At 33.6% G+C, this 27660-nt stretch overlaps 1 protein-coding gene across 3 annotated transcripts; it reads left to right on the top strand.

Annotated features, from left to right (window-relative positions):
* Positions 1-100: 100 nt before the first annotated feature.
* Positions 101-25813, top strand: LOC106055187 (homeobox protein PKNOX1-like). 3 transcript variants are annotated; one of them, XM_013211358.2, is made up of 13 exons: positions 101-180; positions 2851-2967; positions 4595-4729; positions 7700-7868; positions 8287-8461; positions 8952-9133; positions 10426-10597; positions 10750-10865; positions 17043-17150; positions 17653-17950; positions 18104-18387; positions 18738-18851; positions 20407-25813. In XM_013211358.2, exons 2-13 carry the CDS (start codon positions 2903-2905, stop codon positions 20533-20535), a joined length of 1947 nt encoding a protein of 648 aa, XP_013066812.2. In that variant the 5' UTR covers positions 101-180; positions 2851-2902; the 3' UTR covers positions 20536-25813. The 3 variants fall into 3 exon arrangements, with proteins under 3 accessions (XP_013066812.2, XP_013066813.2, XP_013066814.2); XM_013211359.2 differs by having other exon boundaries at positions 133-249; XM_013211360.2 differs by lacking the exon at positions 101-180 and adding an exon at positions 2165-2319.
* The last annotated feature ends 1847 nt before the right edge of the window (positions 25814-27660 follow it).

A 27660-nucleotide genomic window follows, 5' to 3' on the forward strand; every position in this document is an offset into this window, starting at 1 on the left:
TGTAAATTTTCAATATTATTTATTTTATTTTATTCTGTATAAATATTTTTATTAAGTTTATTTACCCAAACTGTACCTCAAAACAGTCAAAAGTGTATCTTGACGTCACATAGTGGGCAGTGTCGAAGTAGCCCAGTAACGCCATTTTGACGATGACTGACAATGTCTACTGAGTACAAGGTAGGGCCAGCGCTGTCAGTGTGTTAGCTTGGGAGATTGACAGATGTCAAAACATCAAAATTTACGTTGGTACTTACGACTTCGATAGGCTTGACACTGTTCGATGTTGTTTTGTTCGATAAATCATTTATAGAGTCTAGATTCATTTTAAAGCGTTAGAAAATAGTTTTGTATTTAATAAAATAAACATTCTGAAATAGATTAAGTTTAATAAAGAAGTAGACTCTAGATCTAGATCTCTACTGTCTTTTGTCTAGATTCTATTACTGCTGATAGTGATAGACTAACTATAAAAGTATAATAGTTAGATTAGGAGGGCTTTACAGCTTACTGGCATTTAGGCTAGCTATGATTAGATCTATTACTATTAGATTCTAATTCTAAGCTAAAACTCTTACTTACTAATCTAGTAGTAGTAGTAGTAGATCTAGATATCTACTATTGCTAGTACTAGACGCGATCCATATAGATCTAGTTAGATCTAATAGTTAATTCTAGTTCGGCAAAATAAAAAATAAAAAAAGACTTGAAATTAATGTCTATTAATTATACTCTATTTATCTAGCCTCTTTTAGTCTTAGACTAATTTGTCTGCACTGTTTTCAGAGTCTATGACTATGTCTATACTGGAGTATTATATTATATACTATACACAGTGATACAGTAGTTATACTACTACTACTATTGACTAGACAGAGTCTATTAATAGATTTAAATAACTAGAATCTAGTAGATCTATATAAATAGTAAGATAAAAAAAAATAGAACCATTTCCTTTTATCAGTACTTCTATAAATTATGGCTGGGGAAACAAATGAAATGTATATATATATATATTTATGTAGTGTGGGGGGCATACATGTAAGGGGTGATTAGTTTAATATTTTAATGTATGCACTCAAAAGAAAGTGTGTTTATATATCATTGTAATACTGGCTGTTAACCTACAAGGGCAAGGGTCAAAAAGTGTATTGTTGGTGGAGAGGCATGCCATGTGTAGGCCCTATACTAATATGAAAATATGAGCAGATTCTGTGCTGTGCTACAGTTGAAACCCTCGTTTATAGAGAGTGTGCACAAACACATATAATGTATAGTAGTATAGTCCCATCAGCTGTATCCTTTTCATCTACCTGCATTTTAAAACACTCTACTTTTAATAATTTTATTTTTTTACCAAATTGTTTTTGTTTAGCCCTATTTCATGCTTTTAGCTTTCTGAATACCCTATGAAGTATGATCCTATCACTTATCTGGCTATGAAGTATGATCCTATCTCTTATCTGGCTATGAAGTATGATCCTATCACTTATCTGGCTATGAAGTATGATCCTATCACTTATCTGGCTATGAAGTATGATCCTATCACTTATCTGGCTATGAAGTATGATCCTATCACTTATCTGGCTATGAAGTATGATCCTATCACTTAGCTGGCTATGAAGTATGATCCTATCACTTATCTGGCTATGAAGTATGATCCTATCACTTATCTGGCTATGAAGTATGATCCTATCACTTATCTGGCTATGAAGTATGATCCTATCACTTATCTGGCTATGAAGTATGATCCTATCACTTAGCTGGCTATGAAGTATGATCCTATCACTTATCTGGCTATGAAGTATGATCCTATCACTTATCTGGCTATGAAGTATGATCCTATCACTTAGCTGGCTATGAAGTATGATCCTATCACTTAGCTGGCTATGAAGTATGATCCTATCACTTATCTGGCTATGAAGTATGATCCTATCACTTATCTGGCTATGAAGTATGATCCTATCACTTATCTGGCTATGAAGTATGATCCTATCACTTATCTGGCTATGAAGTATGATCCTATCACTTAGCTGGCTATGAAGTATGATCCTATCACTTATCTGGCTATGAAGTATGATCCTATCACTTATCTGGCTATGAAGTATGATCCTATCATGTATCTGGCTATGAAGTATGATCCTATCACTTATCTGGACCAGTTGGGAGAGTGGAGGATATAGGGATATCTGGGTGAATTTTACTGTAATTGTTTTTTAATAGCATTCATAAACAATGAAAGAGAGGGAGGAGCAACCTGAATTTGAACTAATGACTCATTCCTCCTCAAGCCAACACTCTAACCACTCAGCTAGTGTGGTGCGTGTATGAAAATAGATTTTATTGTTATCTATTGCTTGTTTAAAACTTACATTAAAGTGTCGACCTATAAAGTGGACTAATTCAGCTTATCACCACCTCAGTCAAGTACAATTTCTTTCTCTTGTTCAAGATCCTTAACAAAATAATCAATTACCAATAGTTAATTAACTAATTGGTTAATTTTTTTTATTGATTTTTGTGTTGTCAGGTAAAAGAAATAATTCACAAGTGCAAAATTTCAGCTTGATCCGACATTGGGCATGATTGGGTGTGGGGAAAAATATTGTGTACAAACTTTTTACCAGACAGACGAGTGAGTGTGTTGATATACCCTCTAATGCTTTGTTTATCAATATTTTATTATTAATTAATTATTTATGTTTACATAGAAAGTCTTGAAAAATCGAAAGCTTTAAGGATTCTTTATCTAGAAATTCTATTATATACTGTGTACCACTGTGTTTTGAAAGTTTGTATATCTTTATTAATTTCTCTTATTAAATAAATGATTGATTTTCTTTCATTCAGAAAGATGATATGGATTTGAGTTGTACACACAGCAACATTAAGTAACCAGATTATGTCCATCTTGCAACAGAGCCAGTTACCTACTTATTCTGAATCACAGGTTTTGAAAGAAGCAAGGTGAGTTGTCAATTACTGCTTTTTTTTTCTTCTTTTTTTGGCAATTGAAACAAAAAAATTAATTAAAATTTTCTTTTGCTGGTAGTTGGCAGAACTTCCATGAGAGCTCTTTTTATGTCATGTCTATTTTTCGGATATTTTAGTTTTCTAATTAATTTTTGTCTTCAATCAGGAAAAGCTGCGGTTGTTTTTGTCAAGTCTTTCGGTCTGTTATGTTTAGATTTTAAAAACAAAATCTTAAGAAGAACATGAAAACTAAATACTAAGATGTTAAAATGAAAAGCGAAATTTAAAATCCAATTTCACCATTCTTTTTATAAATAAAAGACATTCCTTTAAAAGAGAATATAATTAGGCCTTATTTCTAGCCATGTGTTAATATAGTCATGTAAGTTAGTAAAATAAAAGACTTAAACCTTCCTAAGTGATTGTTGTTTGTTTTTTTTTTGCTGATTCAACTTGCCCCTTATGGCACATGGGAAGACGGTCACTTACAAATATGAAATGGTCCTAGGATATCCAAAAATAAATGTACCTGTATTGTTGTATCTTTCTGTGTCACTATTGCCCCAAAATAAATGCAACAGCTAGACTTACTCATAGTCATGTAGATGTCTTATCTTGAAAATAAAATTGTCGTTTGAAAATGTAAATCCAATTTTACTATCGTCATCCTCATGTCAAAAAGGCTCCAATGGCTACTTTTCATCATCTGAGGCATACCCTTACCTTTCTAATAAATTAGTATGCATGTTATTTGCACCTATTATAAACAATTTTAAAACCAAAATGAGGCAGTCCATGTCAATCAATATCTGCATTGGATTGTAATTAACTTACGAAATATACTAATTTTTCTTCTTTTAAAATGTCACTTAATAATAATAATAATGGTCTCATATTGGTTAACTGAATGTAAATAATGAGAATTCAACCTTGGTTAGGCCAATAATAGATTATGCATGCTCTGTTTGGGACCCCTCAACTCAAGAAAGCATTAAGAAACTGAAACAGACACAAAATAGAGCAGTGAGATTCATAACAAACGAATATTCACATTTGACTTGAGTAACACCTTTAGTAAAATCACTAAATTTAGAAAGCCTTCAGGAGAGAAGAATCAAAAGTAAAGTAGCAATTATACATAAACACTGAACCATAATCTTCAAATACAAAAACCAAATGTAATAAAATGCTTAGAAAGAAACAAAGATAAAGGCATTATGTGTGAGTAATGACTGACCCCCAAGGGTCAGCTATGATTTTGTGTAGTAAGCACAAACTCCTTTTTTGTAATTTTTTTAAAAAATTGTTTTTAAAATCTTAGCATATTTTTATGCTTATGTGTTAGACATAAAGGGCCTAAATTTTAGAATATTTGTTTTGTTAGTTTCTCTATCTTGTTGAAAACTATAGTTAAGTAAATGAATTGAATTACATTTAGTTAGTTCTACAAATTACAGTATAACTGATCATACATTGATTTAATAGCACTAGCTAGTTCTACAAAATATAGTATAATTGCTTACTACAGTCTACATCGGTTTAAAAAGAACATTAAATGAGTGTTAGCAATATGCTGCTAAATATTATGAGTTTATGTATGTCAATGTTTATTGTTCACCAGTTTACAACAGAGTTTGCTCAGTCTTTCTCAAGGATCTGGATCAAATATAGCACAGACATTACATCTACAGAATGACGCTCAGCAGACGGCTAGTGATGTGGCCAACTTCGACACATTCAAGCAAAATATTTACAGGTAATTTTGAAGTGTTGCGAAACAATAAAAATAAATGAATTGAAATGTTCAAATTGTCTAATAGCTCATCAGATTGGCTTGCTTAATGATGTAGGAATTGACAACATGGGAGTAGGGCTATATATGATGAAAGCAAATCTCTTCAACTGAATTTCCATTTGATTGGATCAATAAAATTATCTTATCTTATCTTATCTTATACTCATCAGTTTTACACCAAAAAAAAAAAGGAAAATAAGATGATAAGTAGCCTCCCTTGGTTCAAGTTGTCGTGTATGATCTCTGATTTAGGGAATGGCAAAGAAGCATAAAATGTTCATGATCTGTAGCCTGCTCAGTAGAGAACATTGTGCAAGGGCTGGCGTTAGGCATAGAAGAACTAGGTAGTCACCTAGCCATGTCATGCAGCCAACACAAGATTAAACTTTTTCTTTTCCTCAACAAAAGTTTGGTGGGGAATTGCAATTTATCAAATTAAAATTCCAAGACATGGGAGGGATATCAGCTCAAGTAGCTATTACGTTATCATTCATAATGATAAGATAATGATTGTATAAGAATCTATGAAAGGGCATAAAAGACAAGAGAAGCTTAGTTAGAGGGAGTAGAATACAAATACAACTGTAAACTTAGTTAGAGAGAGTAGAATACAAATACAACTGTAAACTTAGTTAGAGGGAGTAGAATACAAATACAACTGTAAACTTAGTTAGAGGGAGTAGAATACAAATACAACTGTAAACTTAGTTAGAGGGAGTAGAATACAAATACAACTGTAAACTTAGTTAGAGGGAGTAGAATACAAATACAACTGTAAACTTAGTTAGAGGGAGTAGAATACAAATACAACTGTAAACTTAGTTAGAGGGAGTAGAATACAAATACAACTGTAAACTTAGTTAGAGGGAGTAGAATACAAATACAACTGTAAACTTAGTTAGAGGGAGTAGAATACAAATACAACTGTAAACTTAGTTAGAGGGAGTAGAATACAAATACAACTGTAAACTTAGTTAGAGAGAGTAGAATACAAATACAACTGTAAACTTAGTTAGAGAGAGTAGAATACAAATACAACTGTAAACTTAGTTAGAGAGAGTAGAATACAAATACAACTGTAAACTTAGTTAGAGAGAGTAGAATACAAATACAACTGTAAACTTAGTTAGAGAGAGTAGAATACAAATACAACTGTAAACTTAGTTAGAGAGAGTAGAATACAAATACAACTGTAAACTTAGTTAGAGAGAGTAGAATACAAATACAACTGTAAACTTAGTTAGAGAGAGTAGAATACAAATACAACTGTAAACTTAGAGAGAGTAGAATACAAATACAACTGTAAACTTAGTTAGAGAGAGTAGAATACAAATACAACTGTAAACTTAGTTAGAGAGAGTAGAATACAAATACAACTGTAAACTTAGTTAGAGAGAGTAGAATACAAATACAACTGTAAACTTAGTTAGAGAGAGTAGAATACAAATACAACTGTAAACTTAGTTAGAGAGAGTAGAATACAAATACAACTGTAAACTTAGTTAGAGGGAGTAGAATACAAATACAACTGTAAACTTAGTTAGAGAGAGTAGAATACAAATACAACTGTAAACTTAGAGAGAGTAGAATACAAATACAACTGTAAACTTAGAGAGAGTAGAATACAAATACAACTGTAAACTTAGTTAGAGAGAGTAGAATACAAATACAACTGTAAACTTAGTTAGAGAGAGTAGAATACAAATACAACTGTAAACTTAGAGAGAGTAGAATACAAATACAACTGTAAACTTAGAGAGAGTAGAATACAAATACAACTGTAAACTTAGTTAGAGAGAGTAGAATACAAATACAACTGTAAACTTAGTTAGAGGGAGTAGAATACAAATACAACTGTAAACTTAGTTAGAGGGAGTAGAAAACAAATACAACTGTAAACTTAGAGAGAGTAGAATACAAATACAACTGTAAACTTAGTTAGAGGGAGTAGAATACAAATACAACTGTAAACTTAGAGGGAGTAGAAAACAAATACAACTGTAAACTTAGTTAGAGGGAGTAGAAAACAAATACAACTGTAAACTTAGAGAGAGTAGAATACAAATACAACTGTAAACTTAGTTAGAGGGAGTAGAATACAAATACAACTGTAAACTTAGTTAGAGGGAGTAGAAAACAAATACAACTGTAAACTTAGTTAGAGGGAGTAGAAAACAAATACAACTGTAAACTTAGTTAGAGAGAGTAGAATACAAATACAACTGTAAACTTAGTTAGAGGGAGTAGAATACAAATACAACTGTAAAGCTAAGTGCTGATACATGACTAAATGCCTGATGTGTAGGACATAATCATCTTCTGTTTTGAAGTAATGTCCGTATTATATAAGATATATATATATATATAAAACAATGAATGATGCATATGTATTAGTTCTTTATTTTTGTGATATATAACTCATTATCCTCTCTCATTAAAACTTTGCTCCCTAGTGCTACCTTTATAGATGTATGCATCATTCTTAGAGGGAGGAGAGTTATTTGGTTAGAAAGTTCAAATGTCACTGGTTTAAAGTTAAAAAAAAATGGTTGGTTTATTGATCATTATTGTATCCTGTATCTACTCTGTACATGAGTTGTATGGATATTGTTTCTTGTTTTAGTTTGAAAGCAGTAAACTCAAGAAAAACCTTGCACTTTGTCACCTCATTGTTTCTTAAAGTGGTTTAAACTTTAATTATGGCACCTCCGAATCCACATGTCAGACGTATTTGGAGAAGATACTATGCACGTCTATATCTTCAAATAAAATCATGACAGTGCCTTTTAAAACTATTTTATTTGTAGTGATAGAAAAAGATATATCACATGATATTATATTGCATTGACAATACTATATTGTATTGACCTTTCTTTTCAAGATATCTTCATGTTCATGTTTGAAAATATTTCCCTGTTTATTCTTTCGAAGGCATCCTTTATTTCCACTGCTTGCTATGATGTTTGAAAAATGTGAAACTTCAACCTATTCTCCTGATGCAGCATCGCACAGTTTTGAGAAAGAGCTTCAGGCAGTTATAAAACACCAAGAAAGTTTGAAAGGACCTATCTTGTGTCCTGATGAGGAAGTCAATGAGTTGGTAAGGCTAGCATCTTAAATAGTTTAATAAATCAAATGCTACTGATGCATAGAGTTTAAGTGTAGCTTTATGTATTGTCAACATCAAGGTTATATTAAGTCCTTGTTGTCCTGAGCTCTAATGGGTACCTGACATTAGCTGGCGAAAAGTAAAGGTTTTGATCGTTGTGCTGGCCACATGACACCCTCGTTTAACTGTAGGCCAAAGAAACAGATGGCCTTTACGTCACCTGCCCTATAGAACACAAGGTCTGAAAGGGAAACTTTACTTTTTTTTTAGCTTAGTAAGAAAGCTTTTTTTTGTTTGGTTTGCTAAAATGACTAGCTGTCTCTTTTTTTTTTCATAAGTCCTTGTCCAACTTTGATAACTAGAAGAACTATACAAAACACTACTGAGAAAAATGTCTCCTTTGTTTCAGATGATCAAAGCTATTCAGGTTTTGCGCATACATCTCATGGAGATGGAAAAAGTTAATGAACTGTGCAAAGATTTTTGCTCCCGCTACATATCTTGTCTGAAGAGTAAACTGACCTCAGAGCAGTTGCTTCATGTTGATGGTTGCGATTCTCCTGAGCCTCAAGATTTAACAATGTGTAAGTGTTTATACATACAGACTCTGGCAACTGAGCACCAGTATATATTCAACATTTTCATATTGTAAACACATAAGTAAAAATATTTTTTTAAAAGGTATTTCATGTTAATTTGCAATTCACTTTCCAATTTGGGTGTGAGGTTGTATGTAACTAATGTCAGTAATGTGTGAGTATAGCTGACCTGCAGGGGCTGCCCATGAGTTTGAGTAAAATACATACTCCCTTTATTATATTGTTTGTTTAGTTTAGTTGTTTTTTTACCAAGTTAAAGTGTTTAATATTCAATCAAGCAAAAACATGGCTTATTGAACATCCTATTTTCCCATTCTAGTGTTTGATTTTAGTGAGTCACTATCACATACATCTGGTTTTGTTTTTTTTTTAAATAAATTTTAGTACTTTATTGTTTTTAATTATGTATTATATTATAAACTGTGCGGTTTATTGTCCTAACAAAAATGTGAAATGTGTTTCTTTACTTTGACAGCTTCCAGTAATGTTGTAAATATGAACCCATCCTTGCCACTTCCACCACCAGCTGTTGTCACGCCCACTGTGGTTGGGGGAAGTATGGTCCTACAGCAGCAACAACAACCCCAGATTGTGTCTGGAAACACTGTGTACCAAATGGTGCACACGCCACAGGGCATTGTCGCACAGCCCATTCAGGTAGGTGGAGAGCTTTGAGCAATAAGTGTCATGAAATTTAAAACAAGAAAATATACAAAAATAATTTAAAAAAAAAAAGAAAGCTATATTAAGCATAGTTGTATCAATTAGTTTGGATCAGTCATTTAATTACATTTTTAATAGATCTAGACTAACAATAAAAAAGCATTTATAAAAATGAAAAAAAAAGGGGGGGAACGACCTGAATTTGAAATTCATGGCTCAAGCTTTTTAAGCCAACACGGTAACCACTCTGCTAATGGAGAGCTTATGAACATGGAATATTGTATAGTTGTCTAATGTTTCTATACTCTAGTCCAATTTTTATAAAGTGCTAAGACTCAGACAAAGACCTATAAAGGGGTCTAATTCTGCTTATCCACCACTTCAGTCAAGTACAATTTCTTTCCCTTGTTCGAGATATAAAACAAAAAAATTTATTACCAATAGTTAATTCTAATTGTATTGTCAGGTAAAAGAAGTAATTGTACAAAATTCCAACTTGATCCAAGATTGTTTGTGGGAGAAATAACATGTACAACCTTTTCGTTTTATTTAGTGATACCATACTTCATTTTAAAAGCAAACACTAAAATAAAAGTTATTTTATGCCTGATTCAAGCACCAGGACATTGAAATCATATTCTCACAACATTTTCCTTATTAAGGGATGTGATAGCTCAGTGCTGAAGCACTAGGCTTCCAAATTAAGGGGTCTTGGGTTCAAATCTTAGTGAAGACAGGGATTTTTTTATTTTTGCATTTTTTAGTCCACCTAACTCTAATGGGTACCTGGCATTAGTTGGGGAAAGTAAAGGCGTTTGGTCATTGTGTTGGCCACATGACATCCTCTTTAACCTTCAGCCATAGAAACATGAAATTAACATCATCTGCCCTATAGATTGCAAGGTCTGAAAGGGGAACTTTACTTATGTATCCTTATGAGCACTGATAAAAAAGTCGTACTTCCTGGCTATAAAAGCAGTTACAACTATGAAATTCATTGCTAGGCAGTAGATGTTCTACATAGTTATCCGATATAGAGCTCAGCGAATAATGGTACTCATCTTTCATTATTTGAGGTTAGTTGAAGAAAAAAAATTAACATTACAAAAATATAGGTTACACATGTTCATGTAGATGATGCTTCCTTCCTATAAATTGCTGGGTTTATATTTACTCTTAGCTTGTGGTCTGACATATGCCCTCCAAGAGAATTTTCATTAAAAAAATGTAACTAGCATGATCTATTTTAACTTGCTAAACATTTGTTTTACTTTTCTGTACTTCAGATTCAAGGGCCATTAACTCCACTGAATCAGCCGGTTCATCAAGTTATCCATGGCAGCACCCCTCTCTCTCAGATCGGTGTCTCCCTAACCTCCCCGATACAGCAGCACCACATGCAGCAGCCAACTGTGCAGCAACCACAGCAACAGAATCAACAAAGTGAAATAAAGTCAGGTCGGTGCTGGAACAATACTTGTTCTTGTAAAACAGAAAAAGGGAAAAAAATTATCATTTTAATCACTTGAAAAGAATTAAACTAAAAAAGAAGAGTTTATATTATTTTTGAATTGAAAGATATTTTATTTTGAAATCACATTTTTTGGTAGGTCATCTTCGAGTTTCAGATGATGAAGATGATGATAAAAACTCCAAACAAAAAAGAGGTATACTACCCAAACAGGCCACTCAAGTTATGAAGTCTTGGCTGTTTCAGCATATTGTTGTAAGTTGTTTAGATTTAAGTTTGTTTCTCTTCTTATAAATTTACTTTTTGAGATTTGATCAATTTTGTTTTTCAAGCCGAAAAAAAAGGAAAAAAAAAAAAAAGAAAGAACTTTAAAAACAGAGAATATGTGTCAGGACTGAGTTCTGGTCAGCCTGGGTCTCCTGTTTACTGTAGAGGAGAAGGGGGGCAATCCAGGTTGTTGGTTTCAAAACTGTTATTGTTTTGGGTTGTTTTTATTTGGTGAGATGTTTTGAAAAACATAATGTAACTCATGATAAGGGGTGTGTTTTTGGTTCCTGTGCAGGACGGTTGGTTTTTTGGATAGATAGTCTAAGTGTAGAGACTCTAACTATTTTTGCTGTATGAGAGTGAAAATAATGGAATTAAAGATGTTTATATGTCGGTAAAGTGGCATTCTAAATCTTATTTTATCGTTGTATGTGTCATTATGATATTGCCCAGGACTTGGGTACAGTTAGCATGAAAATGAGTCTTTGACATTTTGGGGGCCTGTCCAAAACAACTACATGCGATGGATGCATCAATCTCCAGTGAAGTATCTGCTGTATCCAGACAGCATATATCTCTGAGTACTGCAACCTGAAGTATCTACTGCACCCAGACAACGCATATCTCTGAGTACTGCAACCTGAAGTATCTACTGCACCCAGACAACGCATATCTCTGAGTACAGTAACCTGAAGTATCTGCTGCACCCAGACAACGCATATCTCTGAGTACAGTAACCTGAAGTATCTGCTGCACCCAGACAACGCATATCTCTGAGTACAGTAACCTGAAGTATCTGCTGCACCCAGACAACGCATATCTCTGAGTACAGTAACCTGAAGTATCTGCTGCACCCAGACAACGCATATCTCTGAGTACAGTAACCTGAAGTATCTGCTGCACTCAGACAGCACATATCTCTGAGTAGAGTAACCTGAAGTATCTGCTGCACCCAGACAGCGCATATCTGAGTACAGTAACCTGAAGTATCTGCTGCACCCAGACAGAGCATATCTCCAAGTGTGTACTAATGAAAGAGTTCAAGTCCATAAGGAGCGGAAACTCGTCGTCTGTATTTTAGGCTGTTACTATCTAATAATAATGATTTAACATGCCGAATGTGTTCACTATTAGCAAGTCATAGTAGCACCCCCTCGTACGTCTAAACATAAGTGTATATGCATGGCCAATTTCGTTCCTTATAATTGGATTACCAATACGCTCATTCCTTAGATTATACTGAAGAAGCTGCTGCTGGATCTCATACTTATATGAATTTAACTTTTGTGGTACATTCTATTTGGATTATACTGAAGAAGCTACTGCTGGATATAATACTTATATGAATTTAACTTTTGTGATACATTCCAAGTACCGATACCGCGCGTAGGTATAAAGCCATGTTGGGATTACCTGTTGGATTATCTACCTGAAATAGACTAAGAGAAATCACATTATTGGATAACCTTGGACAATTGTCTTTAACCTGTTGGAGTACCAGTTGAACAACATAAGTAGGAACAGAGGGTACACAAGTGATATGCTATAGATGTGGAAAGGGCGGACACATTGCTCGATGGTGTCGGGTAAAGATAAATGAGAATAGAGGGCCAACACAGCAATGACTAAGAGTATTACCAGAAAGGGGGCAACAAGTGGGATTATTTGCATGTCACACTGATACATATAATTTTCTAGATTATAAAGATAAATCAGTTGGTGGATTGAAAATAGTTGAGGGATTTTTGGGAGATCGAAGGGTATCAGTCCTACGAGATACAGGGGCGAGCATAATTGGGCTCCGAGAAAGTTTGATAGAAGAAAGTCAGAAGATAGATGGGTTTTTCACTTTAAAATTAATAGATGGACAAACTTTTCAGTATCCACTTGCTTGGATAGACATTGATACTCCATTTTTAAAAGGAGTCTTTGTAGCGGCCATGTTCAAGGACCCAATAGCATATATTATTATTGGAAATGTTGATCAGGCTAAAGCATTTTTATATGGGAATGCTGTTACTAGGGCCATGGCGAAAGCAGAAGACAATAGGGTCAAATCGGAAGATAATGACAGGATTGGTCTAAGTAAGTGGATGGAATTGGACAGTGATTTTAGAGAGGATCAAAGAAATGATAGTTCGTTAGTTAGATTATGGGAAAAGGCGAAAGCAGGAACAGTCGAAGATAAGAAAAAGGGATTGGTATCATTTATAGTGGAAGAAGGTCTACTTTACAAAGAATTTGAGAGAAAAGATACCCCTGGGGTAATAGAACGACAACTTGTAATCCCTACGAATAGACGTGAACTAATATTAGAAATAGCACACTCTACACCTTTAGCTGGACATATGTCTATAAATAGAACCAGATATCGGGTATATTCGCATTTCTTTTGGCCTGGGGTAGATAAAGATATAAAAACATACATTAAATGTTGTGACCTTTGTCAAAGAGGTAGACACCCAGGAAAAGCTGGAAAGGTAGAACTAGGGCGCATGAATATTATTTCCACTCCATTTGCTAAAGTTGCTATTGATATCATCGGACCACTCCAAATGACAGATCGGAAGAATAGATTCATTTTAACGTTGGTTGATTTGGCAACAAGATGGCCGGAAGCTGTACCACTACCTAATACAACAACACCAGTAGTAATAGAAGCTCTAAGTGCTATTTTTACTAGAATAGGATTCCCGGAACAGATACTCTCTGACAATGGATCTCAATTCAGATCCGAATTATACAAAGAAATATGTCAGTTTTTTTAAATAAAGATTGTTAAATCAACACCATTTCACGCCATGTCAAATGGGGGCGTAGAACGCTTTAACGGGACTTTGAAGTGCATGCTGAGAAAGACGGCCGAAGCAGAACCTAAGAATTGGGATAGAGCTATAAACGCACTTCTGTTTGCGTACAGAGAGGTACCAAATGAGTCTACTAACATTTCCCCTTATGAAATGTTGTATGGAAGGAAAGTCAGGGGGCCTATGTCAATTCTAAAAGATCTTTTTACTAATCAACAGGTAGAACCAGAAATAAAGAATGTGTTTGACTATTTATTAGACCTAAAAAGTAGGCTGGCTGTGGCTTGTCAAATAGCTCAGAATAATAGCTCAAAACGTAAGGAAAATTATAAAAGGTATTATGATAGAAATAGCAAAGAAAAAGATATTCAAACAGGTGATTCTGTCCTTTTACTGAAACCACAGAGACAGAATAAGTTAGCCTTGCACTGGGAGGGGCCTTATAAAGTAGAAAAAAGAATTAACAAGTTTAATGTAAAAATAAAGAAAGGCAATCGAGTAAAAATCCTTCATGTTAACAGATTAGTAAAATATCATGAAAAAAACAACACGGAATGTACGGGTAAGGAAAATAGTGATCTACAACTCTCGGGAAGTGCGTCTCATGTCTTGTATGGGGGTCAAGGGGAAGAATTATTACATGCGTGCATAGCGTCCCTTGTAACCGACCAGGAAGATGATAACCAAGAGGATGAAGTTACTGAGTTACCTACTCTTGAGAGTACAAATTCCAGGGAACATATTAGTATCAATACTGAATTAACCGAATCCCAAAGAGAACAGATTCAGACGCTAGTTGAGAAGTATAAAGATATAATTACTGATATACCGGGTAAAGCGAAGGTTAAATCATTCAACATTGAGCTCACAACAGAAAAGCCTATTACACTGAGGCCATACGCAGTTCCTATTCATATGAGAGATGTCTTAGACAAGGAGATAGAGAACATGATTCAAATGGACATTATTGAAGAGTCTCAATCGCCCTATGCATTTCCTGTCGTTTTGGTTAAGAAAAAAGATTCAACAGTACGTACTTGCATAGATTTTCGGAAATTAAACGCGGTTACCAAATTTGACGCGGAGGCTATTCCAGACCAAGAAGATCTTTTCCTACAACTTAATAGTGCCAAATTTTTTACAAAGATAGATCTAACAAAAGGCTTCTGGCAAATACCAATAGAAGAGAATAGTAGGAAGTACACTGCATTCAGGGTACCAAGTGGTCACTTTCAATTTAAATATCTACCGTTTGGTCTGATTAATTCTCCTAGTTTTTTTAATCGGACTATTAGGACCATTCTTAAAGGACTGGAAAATGTTGTGTTTTATTTTGATGACATTTGTGTATTCGGGCATGACTGGTCATCACACTTAATAGCACTAGAGAAAGTGTTGTCCAGGCTAAAAGAATATGGGTTTACTATCAAGCCAAGCAAACTTGAAATCGCGTATCCTAAAATAACTTTCTTGGGTAATATTGTAGGTGAAGGAAACATATACCCAGAACCCAATAACAGAGACAAGGTATTAAATATAAAAGCACCAAAAACGAAAAAAGAGGTTCGATGTTTGCTAGGTATTGCTAATTTTTATAGCAGATTTATTCCAGCGTTCGCGGAAATAGTATTTCCAATTACTGGATTGTTAAAAAAAGGGACACCGACGAGGGTCAATTGGACTCCAGAATGTGACCGGGCATTAAGAAAAATTCAAATGTGCATGACACGGGATCCTATACTGAAATTACCAGACGTTAATAGACCATTTATTGTGCAAACAGACGCGTCGGACATAGCCATATCATGTTGCCTTTTGCAGGAAGTAAAAGGAATATTCCATCCTGTTAAGTTCTTGAGCAGAAAACTGTTGCCCAGAGAACAACGGTATTCTGTAATAGAGAGAGAATGCCTTGCCATTGTTTGGGGGGTGCAACGCTTGTCCAGATATTTATATGGCGCTAAATTCACAATTCAGTGTGACCATAGACCACTGGCCTTTTTGAAGAGCGCAACATATGGGAATAATAGAATTTGTCGTTGGGCTCTATTATTACAATCATTTAACTTTAATGTAGAACATCTAAAGGGCAAACTAAATGTAATTGCTGACTTTCTATCTAGACTAACAGAATAGACCAACATGACATTGATTACAGATAACTGACATTTAATATTTATTCATTTCAAAGTTATTTGTTTGCTAGGATTGGGGATATGTAATTAACCGCCTTCTACAAAAGGTAGAATATATGTTTGCACAATATTTTTTGTTTACATGTTGATATGTATATATATATATATATATATAAATATAATTATAATTGCTTAGTATGTTGTATATAACATTTACATTTCGGAAAATATGCTTGTTCACTGACTATTTTTTTTGTTTACATATAATTATTATTGCCTAGCAGGTTGTGTATAGTATTGACATTTCATGTGGATACATCTTTTTTTTTTTTGTGGGTTTTTTTTTTACAAACTGTAGGCTATGTTTTAGTACCAAGATTACTTTTATTTGCATGTTGATATATGTACGTTTGGAAAATCTCTTTATCGGAAGTTTGTCTGTTTTAAACGAACCCAGAAACAGACAAAAATTAGAGGGGGGAGAAATGTCAGGACTGAGTTCTGGTCAGCCTGGGTCTCCTGTTTACTGTAGAGGAGAAGGGGGGCAATCCAGGTTGTTGGTTTCAAAACTGTTATTGTTTTGGGTTGTTTTTATTTGGTGAGATGTTTTGAAAAACATAATGTAACTCATGATAAGGGGTGTGTTTTTGGTTCCTAGTGCAGGACGGTTGGTTTTTTGGATAGATAGTCTAAGTGTAGAGACTCTAACTATTTTTGCTGTATGAGAGTGAAAATAATGGAATTAAAGATGTTTATATGTCGGTAAAGTGGCATTCTAAATCTTATTTTATCGTTGTATGTGTCATTATGATATTGCCCAGGACTTGGGTACAGTTAGCATGAAAATGAGTCTTTGACAATATGTCTAGTTAAAAAAAATTACTTTTAATATCATTAGAATAAAAACAAACTTCAAAAATACTCCATTTTGTGGGTAGGCCTTTTACACATAGTATTGGCAATTTCATAAAAAAAAATCTTCAGAAAACATTGCTAAACACATATGGTTTTCACTTAAAAATAAAAAGGAATCACTTTGTTTGACTTCTTGTTCTTGTATGAAAGTTTTAAAAAACTGCCAGTAGCATCCCAATGAATCCTACTGCATTGAATGCATAAGCATTGCATCTTAACCCATTAGCTCCTTCTAGAGTTGGAAACGTTTTATAAAGTTACATTTTTTTTCATTTGGCTCGCTGTAATATAAATTTCTATGATTTCAGCACCCATACCCAACAGAGGATGAAAAAAGACAAATAGCATCGCAGACAAATCTTACTCTTCTGCAAGTAAACAATTGGTTTATTAATGCGCGACGGCGAATTTTGCAGGTAATGATTTCTCTGTTTTCTTTGTGTTCTTTTATTTTATTAACATTTTAGGGAATAAAAATTTTGAATTTACTGTTTTGACAGCTTTTTGAGCACCTGAGTGGCAATTTAAAGAATATTGTTAGAGAAAGTTGGTAAAATAGTCTGCAATCAAGTAATTAGATAAAGTGAATTATTTTGATCATCTCATTTTTTTAGTAAAAAAAAATGTTAAAGAAGCCCTTTAATATTTTTTTAGTAAAATTTTTCAAAAGATGTCTATTTGTAACTATTAAAACAATTTTTGATAAGAATCCATTAAAAACATTTGTCAGTTTGTTACTAGGTACCATTCAACTTGCTGATTTCAGTGCATCATAAACTTAGCAAAAAAAAATTATGTTTCTTATACTGTAATGCTTTCTTCAATAAAGTGGTTAGGAGGTAGACTCTTTGCTATCTCAATAAGCATTTGTTTTATTTGTAACATTTAATATGAAATAAATTACTCTTTTATATACAGCCCATGCTTGAAGCTTCAAACCCTGAAAAGGCCAAGTCAAAAAAACCCAGCAAGCCTGGAAACAAACCTCAGCAAAGGTTCTGGCCTATCTTGCCGAACAGCCAGTCCAAGGAGAATTATGATGCAGATGAGGAGGAAGGAAAATCCAAACAGAACCAGTCTACACCTAAAAAAACAACAGCAGCTCCAGTGGCTGCGACACCCCTTCCAACCTCAGAAAGGCTTCAGCCAGTAGTGAGCTCAGAGCCTTCTTTAAGTTCTCAGCAAGAAGCCTACATGGGATACATGCCTAATAATTGTAAGTATTTGGATATCAATTTCTGGAATGGAATTTCAAATGTTTAATTTTGCTATAAATAGATATAAATGAGTATGTTTTTTAAAGAGTTTTTCTGAAACAAATATTGTTAACTCTATCATTACTTATAATTATTTATTTTTTTATTTTCAGTTGTATTACGACTGGGACCTGATCACATGATGCCCAACAATGCAATGGCCAATGCTGCAACATCTATTACTCTAGAGAACTTACAGAACCTACAAGCACTGCAGTCCAGTGGCTTTCTCTTTACCCATGGGCCTCCTTCACTGCCTTTCAGCCTGCCCCTGAGTGCTCTCTCTCCTTCCTCAAGTGCAGCACTGGGCTTGGGTATGGGATCTTTCTCAAACTTAGGTCCTTCACCGATGGCCCTAGGTGCTCTCAATTTCACTTCCTATTCAGCCCCACTCCAGGTATGTAGCTTTGAATTATAACAAATTTCATTCCATTGATCATATCAGAGTATTTCAATAGCTAAGTAGGTACATTAAATCAGTCATGGGTTCTCAACCTGTGGGTCGTGACCCCTTTGGGGGGTCGATTGACCATTTGCCAGGGGTCGCTTATGACCATCGAAACTATGGATTGTTATTGTCTACTCTTCTATTGCTTAATGTGTGTGTGTGTTGGGGGGGGGTGTCGCGGCAGAGTGGGGGATTGTAAAAAGGGTTACCGAGCTTAAAAGGTTGAGAACCACTGATCTATGTCATGTAGTTTTTGTTATCCATCTCAAAACTTTTTTTTTTTCACCCTTTTATGTAAGTTTGCCAGTTACAACACAGCACCTATAGATCTCAGTGCTATGGCTAACCAAACGACTCTCCAACTCAGTGCATTGGCTGGAACAATTAGTGGGCATCACTTGAACAATGGACAGGTAAAAAAATTTTTTAAATATCCTTGAAGAGCAGCTATATAACTAGATATTTGAAAATTTTTTGAAGGACTGATCTGTTGCAGAAGTTTTTATGGAAAGAAAAGCAGTAATATAAACTTATCAATTTTTCCTTTTGAAAAAAGAAACATAGGTGTTTGTCTGCCCTTTTATTCTTTTTGAAGCTTAAGAGTTAACTATCCTATTCAAGCTTTCATATATCCCAAACTCTTATCTTTTATCATGTTATTTTTGTTATCCTTTTGTGCAAAGTGAAATTTGTTGACCTGGATAAGTCAAAATTAGAACAAATAATGTTTGCTGATCCACTAATTATTGTATTTCATGAAATCTGTTTCATGGCTCAAGCATCGCTTGGGCATTATTTACCTAAAAGAAGTTTTTAGGTTGTAAAAAAGAAAATTGTGTTACTCTTCTCCATTAGAGTTCATAACTTTCTGTGCTAGCCCTTGAATCCAGTCTAAATTTGTGTTTCTCTTTTTAATTCTGAAATCTAGCACACAATCTGTTTGTCCATTTTGTAGCCATTTAAAGATGTAAAAAGAGTAAAGTTTCCCTCTCAGATCTTTTGATCTATGGGGCAGATGATGTAAAGATCATTTGTTTCTGTGGCTTACAGCTAATGAGGGTGTCATGTGGCCAGCACAATGACCAATCGCCTTTATTTATCCCCAACTAATTCAGGTATTCATTCGAGCTCAGTGATGCCCTTAAGTTCTTGAAATAAAAAAAAAAATTCCAGTCTTCAACAAGATTCAAATCCATGACCTACAGTTTGGAAGCCAAGTGCTTTACCACTCAGCCACAGCATCCCCTATTTAAGGATTGTTTACATTCTTATAATCATCACAAGGTTGCCTTTGTCAAACTTGATAAATTCTTTCAGCTTGCTAGAAGCTATGTCAAGCATGATGGTGTCATTAACTTTCACCAATGGATCTGGATACCTAATAGTCCTGCCATCATTGGTGACAAGGATGGGAACATTTTTAAGTCCTGTGCCAGTCTTACGAACGCAACACAGCTTGTACTTGTTGGCTTCTTCTGCTTTAATCTTATGAACAACAAATCCTCCTTTTACATCATACAAGATCCTAAGGTTTTCATTGGTTCTGTCAATGGTAACAACATCCATGAATCCTGTGGGGTAGCAGTTATCAGTACAAATTTTCCCATCAATTTTGATAAGCCTCTGCTTGACAATTTTTTTCACTTCGGTGTTAGAAAGTGCATACTTCAAACGTTTACGCAGAAACAGTGTCAAGGGAAAGCTCTCACGAGCTTTGTGAGGTCCAGGACTACTTTTAGGTGCAAAAACACCTCCAGATTTATCTAGCATCCATGATTTAGGTGCTGCTAAGCGCTTGAGTGACTTTCTGTTACCCATAGTGAAGCCATGCTGATTAAACCTTTGGAAAGAAAAAAATTCACTAATACATACAAGTAAACTATAATATTATAAATTACATAAATAGTTCATGGCAAATTTATATTGTTAGTAAATTACATTAACTGCATTCATTTATTATTCCAATAGCTACTTATGGGCATGTCCACCATGATGTCAGATCAGCAAGGTGACCAGAGCTACGAGGATGCTGATGAAAGCTTAGAAGCAGGAGAGTTAAAAATAGATACTAAAGATGTCAGTGGTGGCGGAGATTAGAGTGAATACCAAATGTTCTCTTATAATGTTTTAGAATGTTTTTGCCAAAGTGTACATGTTTCTGGTGAAGCCTTATTTTGATTTCAGCGGGTAAAGTCAGCACAGTTTGATTACAGACGTTTTTGGAAGAGTGAATTCATTGAGTGTTCCTGCAAAGTTTGGCTGCAGATGTATCATGTTATGTAAGAGTAATTCGTTGAATGATTTTGGTTTGACAATAAATATTATTGTGAGAGTGAATCATTGAGTGGCTCTCCCTACTTTCTTCAACACAACTTTGTATAAACATTTTGTTTGCAATCTTATCTTATAAAATACAGACATTACTTTTTAAAAAGAAGATGATTACAATATACTCCAGTATCAGATGTATGTACATTAACTTTGTGAGGTCCCAATTAGTTAAGCATTCATGGTGCTCTGGGGGGGGGGGGGGGAGCACTGATGTAAAATTTTAAAAGTTCACTTCTCATAATTTTGTTACATCATTTTATTATGTAAATATGCACAAAATATTACTTTGAATTGCAGATTTATATTGTCTTGTTGATCTAGGTTGTAGTGCCAAATTGTAATGTACGTCCCATAATGTTAAAAAAGTTATTGTGTAAAGGACAGAGAAATGAAAGTTAATCTTGAAGGAGGGAGGATAAAATAGCTCTATTAATAATAGCAAAATAAGAAATAACAATACATTTTAAAAAATATCAGAAATAAAGGAAAAAAGTAATAAGCTTGAAGACAGAATAGAAATCAAACCATAAAAAAAATGCAGATATAATTAATTAAGGGATGATTTCATAAAATCTTTTCAAAAAATTTATCAAATAATTATAAAAGTACTCTTAAAAAACAAAACAAAAAAAAGCAGGTTAAATAGAAAATAAAACTGAAACTAAAATAAATGGTACTATAAATGTCATCTAGTTTTTTTCTGCTTTCTCTAGTTTTACTACTTTTACCCCAGTTTTTGTTTTTGTGATAAAAATTTTTAAAAATTGTAATTAATTGCCATTATTTTAATTTTATTTCCATTGCTGTTTCTTTTATATAAAATACCATTTTCAGTAATGAATATTACATCCCAAAGAATGGCATTTTTATATCTATAATTAAGTGTGCTGGTAGTCTAAGTACTGAAATCAAGCTATTTTAGGAATGTATAGAACACATTTTTCTTAGTGAATTTCATCTTCCCAAACCTCCTCCCCCCTCCCAACAAAATGTACATAATGTAAATGTAAATATTTTTTTTTACTTTCTTGAAGGGCAGCAGAATGAGCAATGAAAATGTTTGTAGAATTGGGTAATTATAAGCCTGATTGTTTGATAAATATTTGATCATGTTTGTCATGCATTTTCTTAGTCTTAATGTTTTGTTTCACCAACTGTACACGATTTATACTTGTAATACATGTTTTAAAGTAATAACACAATGTACCTAGACATAAAGAGATTTGATTTCTGTCATAGGGGCATGCTTTTTTTTTAAATTTATCTTAGTTATAAATAAGTTTTTAAACATTTATTTATATAACAATACTTTAAATACAAGAGCTGGTAACCTTTCAGGGACAGCTGGGCCAAAGAAATATTTGCAATTCAGGAACTAATGAAACTACTGGCACTGTGTGACATATTCCCATTTTCCTCTGGGATAAAAATGAGTGCAGTTGGCCAGGTTTTTTAAGCTGCGACAGAGTTAATAAGTTAACCTTTTCTGAGTAAAGGAATTAAATGCATGGGCTTAATTTAATGTAATTATTTTTTTATTAAAAAGCATTTATACAGTCATTATGTTGTTTTAAGCCCTTAACCTGTATAAACCTTTAATAGGGTGGAGCATTGTTTCTAATTTGGTAAATCATTAAACATGTTGTCAGTTTTTCTTGTCACAAAAATATTCTCTTTTTTTTAAATTTTTTTCAACTCTTATTTTAAGGTTTACTCTGTTAGATTAATATAGATTTTGTCTACATAGCATTTACAATAGGTTGCCCACTCCTGCAGTGGTGTAGCTAGGGTGGGGGAGGAGGGGGGAGAATTAGAAAATCCCCCTGGGCCCAAACTTGAGGGGGCCCCCAAACGAGTGTTTTTTACATTCAATATTAAATATTACGCAAAATGCAGGGGCCCCCAAATGATGGAAAATTCCTAGCTACGCCCCTGCACTCCTGTTTGAATATGGATATCAATCTCTTGTTTAAACTTTTGGGTAAACAGAACAATACTGTATAGCACAATGTTGTTGTTTTTATGTGACAGCTTTAAAAAAAAAAGATATTTCATTGCCATTTCAGGTAAAACATTCTTGTTACATTTAAATGTTTTAAGTTGTTAAATCACTTCATGATATTTGAAGTTAAATATTGTATCATTTTTAAAAAATGCTAATCCTGTTAAATATTCTATCATTTTTAAAAAAATGCTAATACTGACTATCCTTTGAAGAGACCTGAAAATGAAAGCCAAATAAACTTTTATTGTTCTGTTTCCTTTATGCTGATCATTTTTGATATATCAGAATAGATTTTTTTAGCCATCTGCTGCTGTGTCCAAGTATTCATCCGATAACCACTCTTTTTTTTTTATTTAGTCAGTCATTTGTACATTTACACATCACTGTTTGCAACTTCAGAATAAAAAAAAAGTTTGTTGAATCAAAGCAAAAACAGAAAATGAATGATTGATTTGGCAATATGGATCATTATTAACAGGCAGACTTACACTGATAAGCATTTTAAAGTTCTGTAAAATGTACATTATATTATATCCATAATCAAATGTGTTTTTCTTCATTTTTTGTTTGTCTAAAAAAAAAAGGTTCCAAATGTCATTTATTTGTCAGTTATAATTAAACACAAGCAATGATCAATATTATGTCAACAGTTAATATAAACTTTTTTTTTTTAATTTTTACTTTTGATACTTAGTTTTGTAGGTCAAGTTGCATTGTCTTGATTCAATTAGAAGGAGATTTTCATGTGCCAGACATAATAAAATATTTAAGGCTGTTGACCCTTACATTGTAAACAGTTGTATCAGATTGGAATAGTTTCTAGTGTATGATGCAATGGTTAGATAATTGACTAATTGGAAACTCTGTTAACCATACCTTATATTTTTAGTGTCTGTATTACATGTATATAAATAATTTTTATTGTTAATGACACCTTTTAATTAGATGTAAAAAGGTGGCTGAGTGTTAAAATGCTTCTGAATCAAGATTTTGTCTGTTTGAATCTTGGTAAAGACTGGAATTTAGAATTTCTGGATTTTTAGGATGCCCAACCCAACTTTAATGGGTACCTGGCTTTAGTTGGGTAATGTAAAGGCATTTTGTTTGTCGTGCTTACATGGCACCTTCATTAATTGTTGGCCATAGAAACAGATGAATACTACATCACCTGCCCTATAGACTACAAAGTGGTACTTAACTTTACTTTTGTGGCTGCTGGGTCTTATGGTATGATCTTTGGACTGTCATCAGGATGGTCCCAAGTTAGAACCTTGCCTTCTGCCATCCCCTGCCATCCTGCTAGAAGTTTGGACTGGAATGTAATAATTTTCCATTCTGAAGGAATGTATGAAACATATAAAACTTATAAGACAAGACAAAATAAAAAACTAGAATAGCATAGATATTTAAAAATCTAGAAGGTCTAGGTTGTGCTGGTGTTTCATTGACCTTTAGCCTCTTCCTAAACTCAGCTAATAGACTGCTCTATACAAGGTGCTTCCAATGTGTTACTTTAATGTTGTCCCCTCTCATGTGTGTTAGATAATTCCAATACAAATGAAATGGAGGTCCATGTTACCAGGGTAATAGGAGTTAAGCTAATAGTTTGTTCAGTCCAAAGACTCCATGTATTGAACTGAAGTTAATCCTTTCATAAATTTGTCTTTTTGGCACTAACAACAAAAAAGATAGGGATGTTATGGCCAGTTAGTCCTCATAATCAAGGACAGCTACTCACTGTGAGTATTGAGTAATGTGGCTGCCGTTACGAGAAGATTTGCAACAGCTTTGAATATTTGAATTTTTTAAATTAAAAAAAAACAACAAAGATTTTCTAGAAAAATAATGTTCTTTCTCCCCCACCCCTCCTCCTTTTCATCACATATCTTGTCCACTTAAGGCTCCACCTTCCTCCTCTTATTGCCATGACAATTTTCTCACTTTTTTTTCACTCACTACAAATGGACTTCATTTTTTGAAGTTATCTGCCCTTCACTTAGAGCCAGTACTTATTTTTTAAATTTTTACAAGTTATCGTGTCCCCTTTTTTATTAGTATTTATATTAAAAGAAAAAAATCCATTTTAAAAAATGCATAATGGAGGGGAAAAAAATGCAGCAATTATCTTTTGTTTACTTCCTTTTTTAATTTCTTATTTGTTTAAATTCTCTTTTAATTTCATCAAGAATTTTGTTTCAAAAGTATTTGTGTTCATGGGTGCAATAGACTTGATGATATAGAACATTTTTTCATTTCAAAGAATGATCTACATGCTGTGTACTTCCTTTCATATTGTAAACCAGTTTATCATTGGCTACGTCTGCTGTACATCCTGAACAGTTATAGAGTACATACGCACTAAAAAAAAAAATTAAAAAAATAATTAATGCCTTTACAGTTGAAAAATTTTGTTTTAAAATTTTATAGTGGATTTTTTTATTTCTTAATTTTATATTTTGTAAATATTTTTTTTATCTCCTGTTCAGTCTTTTGTGAACAGTTGCCTGGCACAAATATGTAAAAAATATCAATTATGTTGGCAGGTTAAATTCTAATAATAGCTATAACTTAATACTTATGATTGTTTTGTCTTATGATTTATTATTTTTTTATATTGAAATATTTTTATAACTACATTTGTGATTACTATTTAGTCTAAATGTCAGAAAGAATAGAATGTGTATTACAGATTAAAAAAAAAAAAGCCAGTACAATTAAAATGGTATTCAACATGTACCATACTGTATACATGAAATAATTTAACAAGAATTTGTTCTTTTTTTTTTTTTTAAGAAGCTGAAGAAGCTCATAAACGGTTTGAAAACATTGGAATATGAAGACTGTAAACCACACACTTGTACATATTAATAATATAGCCTTTTATTATGATTTTCTAATTTGGTTACAATGTTCAGTTTGTTGAACTAATTTGTTCAGTTCGATCACAGTGTAAATACTTGCCTACGAGTTGATTATCATTTAGAAAAGAACTAATAAACATGTTAATTAATACTCAGTCAAGGGTAGATAATCATCAAATTGTTTTTGTTTCTATTTATAAAAATTACTAATTTGTAAAGCACTGACAATAATAAAGAAAATTAATTTCCTCGAAAGGAAGTCGTAGATCTAATCTAGCACGGCTGGCCCTATGCATGGGGCCTCCAATTGTTGGGGGGCTCAGCCTCTGATTGTTGGGGGCCTCGCACAAGACTCAAACAAAATTGTTTAAACGATTAATTAACTATTGGCAAATTAATTATTTTGTTTGTTATCGAACAAGGGAAAGAAATTGTACTTGATTGGTGTGGTGGTGTACGTTGAATTAGTCCCCTTTATAATTTGTTTCAAAGTTAGAAACTAACAATAGATAACTGTAAAACCTATTTTTATGACTATTTCTCTTGTATAGTGGATAGTACATAGAGCTGAGGAGGCTCAAGCCCTGAGTTTGAATCCAGGTCTTTCAACTTTTATTTTTGAAATAAATGCATTTAAAAAGCGATTACGGTAATAAACAATTACAACTACGCTTAATATAAGCTTCGTCTTTTTTAACTCTTTCTCTCCATAATTATTTACCACCTTCTGGTGGAATCAACATTGGTATCGTCAGTCTTCACAAGGAGAGAAAGAGTTAAAGCATTTTTTTTTAAATATTTTCTTGTTACTATTTTATTTGGGGCCGCCGAATTCACTTTCCATGGGGCCTTTAATTAGGCCTACAAAAAATCGGCTTTAAGACTAGATCAAAAACTAGAACTATATAGATGTGCTTCACGCTTTTGTTGTTGTTATGTTCCAACTTGTTACCCCCTGTGACGAGTAGTCCTCGCCTAATCCTTGTCATGGTGAGCATCTTATTGAGGGCCAAAGGTTATCGATCTCTTAGTGCAACTTGATCCTCTCATTTAACTGTGACCTTCGAGAAAGGTTACGGCTTACGAAGTTGGCTACCCCCTCTTGAATTCGCCAAGTCAGCCATCGTTGCAGTCTGACTGTGTTCTTTATGGGATTAGAATAATACCCAGAACTCTTCTTGAACATTTTGGATGGTACACATTTCAATGGTGGTCTATATCGGGATCTATTGACTTTCATTTGTCTCACTGACCTACATACCAGACGATCGGACTTTATATTTCATTTACCTACATTGACCTGACTTTATATTTCATTGACCTACGTGTCAAATGATCGGGCCATTATGTTTCACTGACCAACATGCTAGACTATCGGACATTTATGTTTCACTGACATACATACCAGATGATTGGACATTTATGTTTCACTGACACATACCAGATGATTGGACTTTTATGTTTCACTGACGTACATACCAGATGATTGGACATTTATGTTTCACTGACATACATACCAGATGATTGGACATTTATGTTTCACTGACACACATACCAGATGATTGGACTTTTATGTTTCACTGACGTACATAGGCCTACAAGATGATTGGACATTTATGCTTCACTGACCCACATACCTGAAGATTGGACATTTATGTTTCACTAACATACATACCAGATGATTGGACATGTTTCACTGACATGCATAGGCCTACAAGATAATAGGACATTTATGTTTCACTGACATACATACCAGATGATTGGACATTTATGTTTCACTGACATACATAGGCCTACAAGATGATTGGACATTTATGTTTTACTGACCTAGATACTGAACTATCAGACACCATCTGTAAAGGAGAGAGCTATGTAGAAATCTTATTTTTTCTGATCCACTTCTTTTTTTTTTTTTTTGAAATTCGCCTTACTCACTATATGCGTCTAAGGTGGACATCCGAACCAGCAATTGCTTTTTCCCCCCTTCTCTTTATTTTAGACAATTTCTTTCGGTTTTACGCTATT

Source organism: Biomphalaria glabrata, chromosome 14, assembly GCF_947242115.1.
Source record: "Biomphalaria glabrata chromosome 14, xgBioGlab47.1, whole genome shotgun sequence".
NCBI classification, from domain to species: Eukaryota; Metazoa; Mollusca; class Gastropoda; family Planorbidae; genus Biomphalaria; species Biomphalaria glabrata.